At 62.5% G+C, this 12,697-nt stretch overlaps 1 protein-coding gene across 3 annotated transcripts; it reads right to left on the bottom strand.

Annotated features, from left to right (window-relative positions):
- Positions 1–656: 656 nt before the first annotated feature.
- RPS6KA4 (ribosomal protein S6 kinase A4) lies at positions 657–11,595 on the bottom strand. 3 transcript variants are annotated; one of them, XM_042959008.1, is made up of 17 exons: positions 11,477–11,595; positions 11,287–11,358; positions 10,349–10,567; positions 10,127–10,242; positions 9,477–9,584; positions 9,169–9,249; positions 8,985–9,088; positions 8,742–8,892; positions 5,878–6,042; positions 4,110–4,238; positions 3,798–3,931; positions 3,609–3,702; positions 2,973–3,146; positions 2,697–2,891; positions 2,182–2,341; positions 1,802–1,965; positions 657–1,549 (listed from the first exon to the last, which is right to left on the bottom strand). In XM_042959008.1, the coding sequence occupies exons 1-17, from the start codon at positions 11,529–11,531 to the stop codon at positions 1,355–1,357; spliced, it is 2,316 nt and encodes a 771-aa protein (XP_042814942.1). In that variant the 5' UTR covers positions 11,532–11,595; the 3' UTR covers positions 657–1,354. The 3 variants fall into 3 exon arrangements, with proteins under 3 accessions (XP_042814942.1, XP_042814943.1, XP_042814944.1); XM_042959009.1 differs by lacking the exon at positions 11,287–11,358; XM_042959010.1 differs by lacking the exon at positions 11,477–11,595 and having other exon boundaries at positions 11,333–11,351.
- Between the last annotated feature and the right edge of the window lie 1,102 nt (positions 11,596–12,697).

Below are 12,697 nucleotides of genomic sequence, written 5' to 3'. Positions count from 1 at the left end.
TCTGTTGCCCCTGGAGCACCCGGCACCCATCCTGGGGCCAAAAGGAAAACGCTCCAGGCTGCAACACCAAGAAATCGGAATAAAAAAACTGAGTCTGGGAAACTGGGTCCTGGCCAAGAGTTTGTGTCCAGATCAGACCTTGCCTGAAGCTGCCGCTGCACCGTGTGGTTACAAGGGCCTAAAAAAATCCCACTCTGAAGTTAAGTTCAAGTTGGATTTTCTACTACTGCACCCAAGAGAATCCTAAGTGATCCATGGCAGAGCTGTCCAAATATGCAGCCAAGAGGATTGTTGGGCCTCCTGCTGCTGGGTTCAAAAGTCAAGGACAGGGGCGCCTGGGTGGCTCAGTCGGTTAAGCGGCCGACTTCGGCTCAGGTCATGATCTCGCGGTCCGTGAGTTCGAGCCCCGCGTCGGGCTCTGTGCTGACAGCTCAGAGCCTGGAGCCTGTTTCAGATTCTGTGTCTCCCTCTCTCTGACCCTCCCCCATTCATGCTTTGTCTCTCTCTGTCTCAAAAATAAACGTTAAAAAAAAAAAAAAGTCAAGGACAGAGGGTATGGACAAAGGGTCTGCCCTGTCCCTCCTCTCTGGGGCCCCAGGCCCCACTGGCTGGAAATGTTTGCCCCACACACCCTCCACGCACACACAGACCTCCCACACAGCACTGGATGGACTTTTATTTTAAAGTCAAAGGCACAGCCTGGATGGGCTGAGGCAGTGACTGCAGATGCCCAGCCCAGACCCTCAAGGCCCTGCCCCCAGCCAGGGGCAGCTGTGCCAAGGGGGGTGGGGGGGGGGGTGAGAAGGGGCCTCCCCTTCTAGGGGTTGCCTACCTCCTAACTTAGCCCCAATAGGGGAGAAGCGGGTGACATAAAGTGAGGCAGAAATGCTTCAGGGGTCCCCCAGGACCTCTCCTTGAACCCCCCTCCCCAACACAGGTCTTTGGTGGACATGATTGCACAGACAGTCCATAAAGTGACAGCGAGAGGGGCGCCCCCTCCCAAGAGCAGGGCCTCAGGGGAGGGCAGGGGAGAGGTCCCAGTTTCAGGCAACTCAGTGCGTAGAAATGCGGGAGGAGCCCTTCCCTGCAGGAACAGCCCCCTGGGGGAGAAGTGACTTCAGCCAGATGAGGCGCTGTCTTGGCAGAGGCCCCTCCCTCCCTGCATCTCGAACTCTATCTGGTAAGACATAAAAAATTCTCTGCTTATAAAAATACTTCTGCTCTGTCTGGGAGTGGGGTGGGGGGGGGGAAGGGGAGGGAAAGGCAATCCCTGGGGATGGGGCGGAGCCGATACCGGAGGCTCCCAGGTCACAGCCCCTGTGGGGGAAGGGAGGTTACGGGGTGGTGGGTGGGGCTAGGAGGGGGGCAGGGGGCCGTTGGCTCGTCTGGGGGCTCCTTTGGCGGCGGGGGCCCTGCCCGGGGCGGCGGGCGCGGGGGAGACGCGGCGGGAGGTGGCGGCGCTCCGCAGCTTCTGTTTCCGCCGCTTGGCCAGGGGTGCGTTCTCCACGCTCTTCAGGAAGAAGCCCTCGCGTTTGCCCCGGTTGAAGGCCTGGCAGAAAGGCGGGTGAGTCCCCCATCCTCCACCACCTGCCGGGCCCCTCGGCCCCCAACCCAGCCCCTCCCTCCCATCCCACCGGATCAAGGCCATCAGGTGGCCGGCCCGCAGCCTCTCTCAAAGGTCAAGGCGCCGACCACCACCGGGGGAGGGAGGTCAGTACTCGGTGCGCCTCACCTCTCCGGGCTCGGAGGCCCCGCCTCTCCAGGCCCCGCCCGCCCACCGCCCACAGGCCCCGCCCCTCACCATGAAGGTGGCGTTGAGCCCGGAGCGCACAGCCGGACCCGAGGATTCCAGCACGTCGGGGGTGCGGAGTGGGGGCGAGGAGCGCGCGCTGCCGTCCTGCAGCCACGTGCTACCCCGCAGCCCCTCGAGCTTCAACCGCTTGGCGGGGTCCACCGTCAGGAGCCCTGGAGGCAGGGCAGTGTTGAGGAGGGGCCGTGTGTGTGTGTGTGTGTGTGTGTGTGTGTGTGTGTGTGTAGGCTGCGCCCCAGAGACCTCCCAAGAGCCCCACTCTCCTCCCGGCCCAGTTCCCCAGACCAAACACTTAACCCATCGAGACCCCACGGCCGCCGCCTCCCCAGCCATGATCTGTGACCCTGCCCCCACCCCCACCGGCTCCACACCTCGGACCAGCTCCTTAGCTTCTTCAGACACGCCCTGCCAGGCCTCCCCGTCAAGGGAGAAGCGCCCCTCGCGGATCTTGCACATGATCTCTGCCGCCTGGCTCTGCCCGCCCTGGCCTGAAGCCCCCTGGAAGGGGACCTGCCCCGACAGCATCATGTACTGGGGAGGTGGAGGGAAAAGTGAGACGGGTCCGGGCTGCAGGGCCGAGACAGGCCAGGAGGCCGACTCAGCCCACCCACCCACAGAACCATTCACCCTCTCCATGAGGGTAACGCCTGAGGATGAACCCTGACCTCCAACCCCTAATACTTGGGATGCCCTGACCTCAGCACCGGAGCAACCCTGCCTCTGTATGAGGAGGCCCTCTAAACCCAGCCTCCGAGCAAACGCTGCCACCCCCACCATGACGACCCCTGTCCTCCGCCTCGGGGGCGTCCCTGTTCGCCCGCCTCGAGAAGCCCTCGGACCCCAGGCTCGAGGCACCCTGAACCCTCCTGGGGACGCCGTCTCATACCAGAATGACGCCGAGGCTCCAGAGGTCGCAGGACTCATCGTAACCCTGCTGCGCCAACAGCTCGGGGGCTGCGTACTGCAGCGTGAAGCAGGGCGTCTGCATGGGCCCCGCGGGGCTCTGCGGACGCAGCCGCGCGAACCCAAAGTCGATGATCTTCACCGGGGCTCCGGGCGTGTCGTCGGCGTACAGGATGTTCTGTGAGGGCGGCGGGGCGGCCCGTTAGGGACTAGCCCTCCGCGCCTCGGCCCTCCCCGGCTCCCCCAGCCCCGCGCCCACCTCCGGCTTGAGGTCGCGGTGCACCACGCCGGCCTCCTCGTGCATGAAGCTCACGGCCGACACGAGGCTGCGCAGGATCTGGCTCGCTTCGGACTCGCTGAAGTGCCTCTTCTTGCGAATGTGCTCCAGCAGCTCCCCGCCCCGCAGCAGCTCCAGAACCAGGTACGTGTGCAGCTGCGGGGCGGAGCGGAGCGGGCCTAGGTCACCATCCGGGTCCTGCTGGGAACCATCGGTCTCCGGCCAGGCCCCACCCACTGGCCGGGCCCCGCCCCTAGCCTCAGGCCCCGCCCCTATTCGAGCGAGGAACTACCATCACCCCCAAAACAACCCGTAGGCCCCAAGTCAGCCTCCCGGGCCTCCGCCCCTTTGCCACCTTAAATCCTAGCCCCCTCCACGTCGGCCTCAAATTCAGTTCCCTTGGCCATTCTCAGCTCCGCCTTCCGACCCTCCGATCCTCCGGCCCTACTACCCTCCGATACCACCTCCCTGGCCTGCCGTACCCCTCAAGGCCCCCGCACCCAGGCCTCAGGCTCCTCCTCCTGCCCTCCCCGCCCGCCACCCCCCCACCCCGTCTCCCGCCCTCCAAGGGCAGTCTCCTGAGTCCCTGCGTTGCGCCCCAGCCCAAGAAAGCGTCACCTGGTCGTGATGCACATCATGCAATTTCACCACATTGGGGTGCGACTGGCAAAGCCGCAGGGCCGCCACTTCTCGCTGCGTGTTCGCCTCCAGCCTGGGGGCGAGGCAGGCGGGGTCAGTTCGGCCGACCTCGGGCCCCGCCCTCCCGGCCCCGGCTTTGCAGGCCCCGCCCACCCCAGGCCCGCCCACCTGCGGCTGAGGATCTTGACCGCGAACTCCTGGCCGCTCTGGCGCTGGCGGCAGCGGCGACACACGGAGAAGCTGCCTTGGCCCAGTGCGGGCTCCCGCAGGTCCAGCTCGTACTGCTGGAAGAAGGGCGAGTCCTGGCGGCGAAGGAGGCGCGTCAGAGGTCGCACCCGGGAGCCTTGCGGCCACGTTCACATGCCACCTCGGAGAGGCTCCAAACCTCACCGTGGGCACACCTGGTGAAGCCAGGTCTGGAGTCCCTGAGCCCAGACTCCCCAGAATCAACATCCCCCCCCCACCCCCGTCCCAACCCACCTGCATCATGGCGCTCCTGGCCACCGCTGCCCGGCCGGGCCGGTCTCCAGCGCCAGATGCTTCCAGCACATCTGTCATCACCGCGTTGTTATGGTCAAACAGGATGGAGGGCGCCACGAAGGAGTATCCCTGCAGGGGTGGGGTTTGTGTCAGAGGCTGGTGGGTATAGGGGCTGGAGGCACAAATGGAGTCCTAGGAAGACCCAGCCTGGGTGAGGGGCAGGGCAGGCAGAGGCATCCCTGGTGCACATAGGATGTGTTGACATGTTATTCCAGCTTGTTCTATGATCACGTGGGTCCGCATCCCGCAGGAATCTGAGACTCCGCCCTTCCAAGGCCATCATCTGGCACAATGTAGTGACCCAGACAACGACGGACCCAATGCATAAAAGGGGCATGGCCTGGCATCACACACACTTAGCTTATGAGAATTCAAACCTACCCACCGAATACAAAAAAGTCATTATTCCTTCATCTCAAACCAAACATTGCCCACCCCCCCCCCCCGCCTGCAAGGGGAGGGGCCACTGAGGAAATACAAAGAGGCAATTCAAGGGTTTCTTAAGGGTCATTTTGATGATGTATTGTTTTCTGCTAAACACACAGCCCCACTGTGCACAAGAATGCAGGCTCTAGGCTTTTCTGTTTGGTTCATTGATCAGTCCCCGGGTGCCCGGATCAGCGCCTGGCACATTGTAGGCACTCGATACATATTTTTGAATCGTGAAATGGATGAATGAAAGTAACCGCTGATTCACCAGAAAGAACTGTCTCATGAGAACCGTGAGACAACGGATGGATGGTTCTAGCAAAGCCATCACTTGGGACAGGGCTCACAGAGGGGACTGACCCACCTACGGTTCACATTGGCCTATTCTTCCTTCATAGTTACGGACCGTGTCCTACAGGCCAGGCCCCCACACTGGGCAAAGGGACACAGAAATTAAACACAGTCAGTCCCTGCCTTCTGGGAGTTTCCGGACCAGGGGAAGCCGTCTCAGGAAGGCAGTTAGGATACAACCTGACGCACTGCTCAGAGGAGGTGCCAGCTACAGAGAACCGATGCACAAGGAAAGGGCAGCCCAGGACTAGGGGAGTGGGGAAGAATTCACACAGGAGCAGCACGGCTTGAAACAGGAGTGGGAGGCTTGGAAGACGACTAGGAGCCTGCCAGGTGGGCAACGGTGGGGAAGGTACTCCAGGTGGAGGGAACTGCATGTGCAAAGGCACAGAGGTGTGTTCGTCATAGGTGCTGGAGCACCGAGTGGGACCACAGTGAGCACTGAGGCCAGAGCGCTGAGCAAGAATGACATCATACGGGGCCTGGAATGCCGAGCAAGGAAGTCTGGACTTGTCCAACAGGCCTCAGCTTCTAAACTTGAGTGGAGGGGGCCTGTGCTTCCACAAATGTGATACGGTTTGCCAAAGGAACACGCAAAGCCACAGTATAAACATGGAATCTCTTTCTAGTCGTCCACTTAAGCAACCGAATAGGTAAAACGATGCTTTTAGAGAACAGTAAAGAGATGTGTGGAGTAGAAGGGAAGTTAACATGAAATTTCAAGATACACCACGAGATTCAAAGACGTGTCCCGCCACGGCAGTCTGTAGGACTGACGACCCCGGGTGCCCCACCAGTGGAGAGGGTCTGGGGGAGACGCTGAGTCCTGATCAGAACACAGGGCCTATGCAGGGCCATGAGTCAGCCAGGGCCAAGGCTGGCAGCGAGGTCCTGTCTCCATGGCACCTGGGGTTCTGTGAGCTCTTACCTGGAAGATTCGAGGATCCCCAGGCGGGGGGCTGCCAGGGGGTGAGTAAACAGGCTCCAGCCGCGTAAATTCCTCTGCAAAGTTGCCCACATCCAGCTCCGAGCGGATCTGGGGCCGGAATGGGGCTGGGATTTTCCTGGCAGCCAAAGCAGCCCAATCCAGACCCTGGAGAAAAGGAGTAAGAGATCGGGGGGGTCAAGGGTAGGAAGTGAAAACCCCTGTCCCCTCCAGGCCACCTTCCCTGGGCAGCTCCTCAGTGAGACAAGGGTCTATCTGGCATTTGGGTGGAAAGTTGTTCTTCCTGCCTCCCCGGCTTGTGTTTCTCTCCCTCTGATAACAGAATCCCGATTTCCCTCACAGAATCGCCCCTCCACCACACTTAGTCAGTTCTGGGACTTTCAATGGCATTGACGTGCAAAACAAATCTCTTTCTCCAACCGGGCTTGAATGGGGAGCGTGTGGGCCTGGAACTGCCGGGGACCCCTTCAGGGTCTAATGATGAACAGAAAAGCCAAGACACAAAGAAAGAAATTCTTAATGACACAAATCCAGCACCTGGATGCAGCCTTGCCTGAAGTCAGACCACTTTTCCTTGGGACTTTTCACTTACGGGAGCTAAAACATACCTTTTTATGTTTAAGCTAGGGTGGCAGAGCCCGCTCATTGCCTGCCCAACCATCCATCGTCCCGGTCTTCCTTAGTACCACAGCCCCAACTTTACTCCAGGAAGCAATGGGCACAACTAACGTATTGCAGAAAACCTTGGGGCACTCGGGGGTGACCCAAAATTGTAAGCAGTAATTGCGAGGTAGGAATCCAGAGAAAGAACCTCAAGAGGAGGGTGACTAGTTGGCACGTGCCATTTTGCCCTTCTCCTCCTTTGTCCTCCTGATTCCTGCCTAGATAACAGGCTAGATGGCAAGAGCTCTGGCAGCCATTTTGGCCCACGAGGCAGCCCTGGGGATGGAGGCTAAGAATGAAGGAGCATTACAAAAAGAAAGGAGCTTGTATTCACAAAACACCACAGCAGCCCTGTGGTAAAGCCAACCTTTATAAATTAATTAATTAATTAACGTCTATCTCATCTAGATTGTTCACTCCAATCTTCGTTGTTAGCAGCCAAACTCTACTCCAGGGATATCCCCATTTTGGGTTCGACTTTTTTGTCACTCACAGCCAAGAGGCCTGATTTGGGCTTGAAGGCCCCGGGGCTGGCACCAGGATCTCAGCATTGCTCTCATCAAAGAATCTTTTTTTTTTTTTTTTTAATGTTTATTCATTTTTGAGAGACAGAGCACGAGTGGGGGACCGGCAGAGAGAGAGGGAGACACAGCATCGGAAGCAGGCTCCAGCCTCTGAGCTGTCAGCACACAGCCCGACACGGGGCTCGAACCCATGAACCGTGAGATCATGATCTGAGCCAAAGTCAAGACGCCCAACGGACCGAGCCACCCAGGCGCCCCACCAAAGAGGCTGTCTTGAGAGAAGGGGGTCTGAGGGGACCACCACCCCTTCTGAGCCCCAGGCCTCGAAGACCTTAGCGCCTCTCCAGTATGATTACTGGTCAACCCACTCCCAGCACCCGGGGCACGTACTCAGGGCGGGCTTGAGGAATTGACTTAAGGAAACTGACGCTCGTCAGCCACTTCCCCCGCGAAGGGACATCTTCACCACGGGGACTTGGATTCCTGTCTAAGAAAGCGTCTCCAAGGAACCTTCCAGGCAGGTAATTGGTAAGAAGGTTTAAGAGGATCGCACTCACAGCAAGGATAACTGAGTGCCTGGCCCACGGTAAGTGCCCATAAATGGGTACTTCTGTTGCAATGTCAGACAAGTAGCTAATCTGATTCCCCGCCCCTAAACAGAACACAGCAGTTAAGAGCATGGGCTTCCAATCACCCAGACCTGGGTTTGGATCTGAGCTCCATCACCCCCCGGCTGGGTGATCTCGGGCAAATTACTTAACCTCTCTGAGCCTCGGTTTCCTCATCTGTGAAGATGGGGATGATCAGAATGGTTCTGAAGGTCCCATGACATAACGCAAAGAGCCAACACACGGCCGGTGATCGCCACTTCGGGGTCCTGCTGGGCAACGATGCCGGCCACGCACGGCGCCCGAGCCAGCAAGGTCTCGCAAGGAAACACGGTTCACTCTGCACTGCACTCTAACCCGTGTGTGCTCTTACCGAGTGAACAAAACCCAAGCGACTGACCGACCGTCCCTCTGAATTACAGGCACACAGATTGTACAGGAGCAAAGAACAGAATGCCTGGGAGGATGCTAAGAGCCCGAAGAGTGATTCTTAGTTCTGCTTCGGGCCGACAGGAGACCCGCGACCTGTTCCCAGCGCGACCCCATTTCCCGCGCGGTCTGGAGCGGGTCACCTCCCTTCTCTGAACCTGGCTGATGACGAATCCATGCTCAAGCCCCTGCCAGCCCTGCCCGTCAATGAGCCCAACATTCCTTCCCCCAGGAACCCGACCCATCCTCCACGTTTCACTAGAGATGGAGACGACAAACCCACTTTCTTTTTCTGGAGGTGTTTCTTCTTTTTTTTTAGAGAGAGAGAGAGCATACGAGTGGGGGAGAGGGGCAGAGGGAGAAAGAGAGAGAAAGAGAGAGACGATCTTAAGCAGGCTCCACGCTCAGCACCGAGCCCGACGTGGGGCTCCATCCCACGACCCTGGGGTCACGACCAAGGCCAAAATCAAGTCAGACGCTCAACCGACGGAGCCACCCAGGGGCCCCCGGAGGTTTTTCTAAATCAAGTGAAATCAGCTAGTCTCCGACCATCCCCCAACACAGGGCAGCAGCCTGGTCTGGGGGTGTGCAGGGAGGTGTGCGGGAGGGTCAGGAGCCTCACCTGGAAGAAGGGGTGGTTCTTGACTTCCTGCGCCCCCTGGGGCCCCGCGCCCAGCCGCTTCTTGGGGTCTTTGCAAAGTAGCCGCTGCAGCAGGTCCTGTGCCACGGGCCCGATCCGGGGGGGGAAGGGAGGGGAGCACTTCAGGATCCGTCTGGGAGGATTGGGGGGGCGTCAGGGGCAGCGAGCCCCCTCCCCAACCCTGCCCAGGCCCCTCAGCCACCCTCCTCGCCCAGCCCCGCTCACCGGGACACCTCCGCCTGCGTGTTCCTCTCGCCCTCCAGGGTGAAGGGCGAGGCCCCCGTCAGCAGCTCGAAGAGCAGGATACCCAGGCTCCACCAGTCCACAGCCTGCCAGGGCAGAGCCGGGGTCAGGGCCACCCCCGCCTCGCCCCGCCCCCCGCTCCCCACCCGCTCCCCTGCCAACCCACCTTGCCGTGCCCCGACTTGCTGCGGATAATTTCGGGGGCCATGTACTCGATGGTGCCACAGAAGGAGAAGGTTCGTTCTTTCTGGGAGGGCAAGAGGACCCGTTTGGACACCCAGCAGTCCCCAAGGCTCAGAGTAGGACTCGCTGGACTTGTGAGGGTCGGAACAGAGGGAGCCTCCTGAAGGCAGGACCTGGATCTGTTCGCCTCTGCGCCGCGAGAAACGCAGAGCCGGGTGCGGAGCAGGAGGAGACAGGAAGGAGAAGGCTCGAGTGGGGGTGCGGTAGGCAGAGACGCGGCCCTGCGCTCACCTCCTCCGTCAGGAACTCCTTGCTGAGCCCAAAGTCTGTGAGGACGATGTGGCCCTCGGAGTCAAGCAGCACGTTCTCCAGCTTCAGGTCTCGGTAGATGATACCCAGCTGGTGGGAACAAGAGGCACACTGAGGCTTCCTCCCCGACGCGCCCCCCACCACCCCACTTCTACGGCTCGTGTCCGGGGCCGAGCACCAAGACCCAGCTCGGGGATCAGGGCAACCCCCTAGAGAAGGGGTGTCCGGTGCAGGAGTGAGCCCAGGGACCGGGCCGTGGGATGGGAAAGGCCACTTAAGACGCAAAAGCAAGGAACGGGGACGGCGCAGGGATGCCCCACGGAAACAGGTCCCAGAGGGAGGAAAGCCTACGAGAAGAAGGCCTTGGGAGCCAAGGCCTGAGGTCCCCATTTGAGGAAGTTCTGCAAGCGTGGCCCCGGGAGGTGGCCCCGAGTTCCCCGTCAGAGGAAAGCCCCTTCCAGGAGGTGCCGGAGGAAGGGACCCCCTCCCCAGGCAGCGCTACGGCCTTCCTTCCAGGAGGCCTGTGCGAAAGGCGCTCCAGTCCCCCCCCAGGAAGCCCCAGACACAGCGATTCAAGGCTGCCACGGGGGTGCCACGTGCGGCAGCAGCCGGGAGGCCAGGCCCTCACCCACCTTGTGCAGGTGCTCTAGGGCCAGCACGATCTCGCCCCCGTACACGCGCACCTCGGCCTCTTTAAAGTGCTGGCGCTGGTACAGGTGGGTGAACATCTCGCCTCCGTTCACGTAGTCTGGGGGGAAGGGGGGGTGTGGAATGGACGTCGGGAAGCAACCCTGATCGCGCGGCCCAACCCGCCTCGGTGGTGGCCGCCAAGGCGGGCGGGTGCCCGCCCTTACCCAGGATGAGGTGCAGCTTGGCGTCCGTCTGGAAGGCGTAGTGCAGCGTAACCAGGAAGGGCGCCTGGCGCACCAGTTCCAGCACCGAGCGCTCGGTGCGCGTGTGCTCCTGGGTCTTGGCGCGCTGCACCAGCGCCGCCTTGCGCAGCACCTTCATAGCATACAGCTTGCCTGCGTCGTGCCCGACGGCTTTGCGCACCAGGAACACCTTCCCGTAGGCTGTGGGAGCAGTGAGCGAGCGGAGGGTAGACCGTGAGCAGAAGGGTGGTGCGGACTGGTGGGGGCGGGGGGGGGGGGGTGTGACGCCAACCCAGGAGGGTGTGCAAACTGGGGGAAGGAGCCGGAGTGAGAGGCCAGCGTGCAAAAAGCTGACAGAGCCTTCTGAGGAAAGGGTGTACGCGGCCCGGGAGGGTGCTCCACAAAACCAGGGAGAGGTGCAAACCAGGCCGGAAGGCAGGCAGCTCCAGGAGGCCTGCGGGGCAAAGTGGGGGCAGGACATGTGCAAACCCGTAGATCAGACAGAGACGCCAGGGGGTGCAAGGCAGACTGGACAGGGGAGGGATGTGCAAACCCAGGCCGGGGCGCGTGCAAAGCTGGGAGTGAGCAAAGCAGGAGACCGGGCTGCCACATCGCCTGGGGCGGGGAGGAGGTGTGCAAATCACTTGGGAGGGCTGCAAGTCCTGGAGGGTGCCGGCGAACCCCGGGAGGACCTTGCAGGGAGGGGCAGTGTCGATGTGGAGCGCCCCAGGAGCAGGCACGTCCCTGGGAGTGGGCATGCAAACCCTGGCAGGGCGGGGCGGGGCAGGCAAGGCGGGCTGTGCCGGGAAAGGGTGGGGGGCACTGCCGGAGGCCTGGCCCGGGCCCAGGCCCGGGCGGGTGCGCGCGCGCGAGGCTCAGGGCGCCAGGCCCGGGACACCTGCCCCGTGGGGGGTCCTCACCTCCCGTGCCCAGCACCTTGAGCAGCTCGAAGTTCTCGACGCTCACCTTCTCCTCGTGCCCGGTCAGGTTGGCTGCGGGCGCAGCAGGCGAATGAGCGCGGCCGGTGCATGACCCCTCCCCGGCGCAGCCCCGGCGGCCCTCCCCCGGGGCCCCGCACCACCGGCCCCTCCGCGGCCACCCCTGCCCCACCTTCGGTGATCCGCAGCTCCACGGCGCAGCCCTCGTCCTCGTCCTCGTCCCCCATGGCGTGCGGGTGGCCGGGGCCCGCGCGCGGCTCTGCTCCGGGCGGCGCCGGTTACATGGCGGCTCCGGCCGGGGCGGGCGCTTCCTGGTGCCGCCTCCGGGGCCGAGGCGGGCGCCGGCGCCGCCTCCCGCTCCCCGCCCCGCGCGGCCTGAGTCAGGCGGCTGGAACGTGACAGCGCCGGGCTGCGGGAGGGCGGGCGGACGGGGGCGGCCCGGCTCCCTCGGGCGCGCGGGGCGGGCGGCGGTGCCGTGCGCTCTGGGACCCCGGGCGACCCTCTGGGGACCCGGGAGCACCGGGGGCCTGGGGAGAACCCGGAGCCTCTACCGGGTGGACACTCCGCCGGGGTGCCTGCTGGAGCCGGTGGTGATGAGGCACCGGAGCCCCGTGCCCCAAGGAGGGGGGCACACAGGTGCTTTTGAGCCCTCCCCTCCAGGGGGCCAGCCCCCCCAGGGCAACCGGGCATCTGCCCGCTTCCTAGCCACCAGCGAAAGGGAGGGGTCGCCGAAAAACCATCATCCGCTCACTCCTTGGCTACCCTCGCGCGGGTGCTGCCCGCACAGCCTCGGCCCAGCACCTCTCGCACAGTGTGGACTTGCCTTTGCAAGGGGAGGGCCTGGGGCTCAGACACCCTGAGGGCCCTGTCCCCGGGCAGCGGCTACCCAGGGAGCGCCTGCAGGGGGCGCTGAAAGGCCGCTGGGGTCAAGCCCGACCCTGGAGGGGGGCGGGGAGTGGAGCGGGGTGACTGATTTTGACCCCATCCGTTCAGAGCCGACCTGTGAAAGCACCTCAGTCCCCAGCCACCCTTCGCAGCCCAGCCAGGGCCCCTGGCTGGCCTGTCCTCCAGAGCCCCCCTGACAACCGATAGGAGCCACCAACAGGGTGGGACGGATGGCCATCAGAGCTCCCATCCTGAGGCCTGTGGGAGGGGGCTTTCATCTCCTCTGCCCAGCTGGAGACCAGGGTGTCCACACCCACCCCACCGGACTCTGAAGCTTGGGCTGAGTGGAGGGCCTGGCCATCAGTTACCCCCAAGAGGGGGCTGTGGAAACCCCAGGAGTCAGACTGCTGCAGACCATCCCGGGGAAGCCAGACTGGCCACCCCTCCCGGCTTTGCCCACCCCCACATTCAGGCTGCCTCACCTTGGGCCCGCAGCCCCACCCTGCCC

The sequence above is a fragment of the Panthera tigris genome, chromosome D1 (genome assembly GCF_018350195.1).
Source record: "Panthera tigris isolate Pti1 chromosome D1, P.tigris_Pti1_mat1.1, whole genome shotgun sequence".
Taxonomy (NCBI): domain Eukaryota; kingdom Metazoa; phylum Chordata; class Mammalia; order Carnivora; family Felidae; genus Panthera; species Panthera tigris.
This window is presented reverse-complemented; position numbering and strand designations above follow the sequence as displayed.

What these genes read in the sequence shown, in the direction of transcription:
- RPS6KA4 (XM_042959008.1), bottom strand. Translation starts at nt 11,531, where the DNA reads ATGGGGGACGAGGACGAGGACGAGGGCTGCGCCGTGGAGCTGCGGATC. An exon ending in CAAGCTGCACCTCATCCTGG is followed by an intron (nt 10,243 to 10,348) that starts GTAAGGGCGGGC and finishes CCTTCCCCCCAG; the next exon opens with ACTACGTGAACGGAGGCGAG. An exon ending in GGCTCAACGCCACCTTCATG is followed by an intron (nt 1,550 to 1,801) that starts GTGAGGGGCGGG and finishes CCTTTCTGCCAG; the next exon opens with GCCTTCAACCGGGGCAAACG.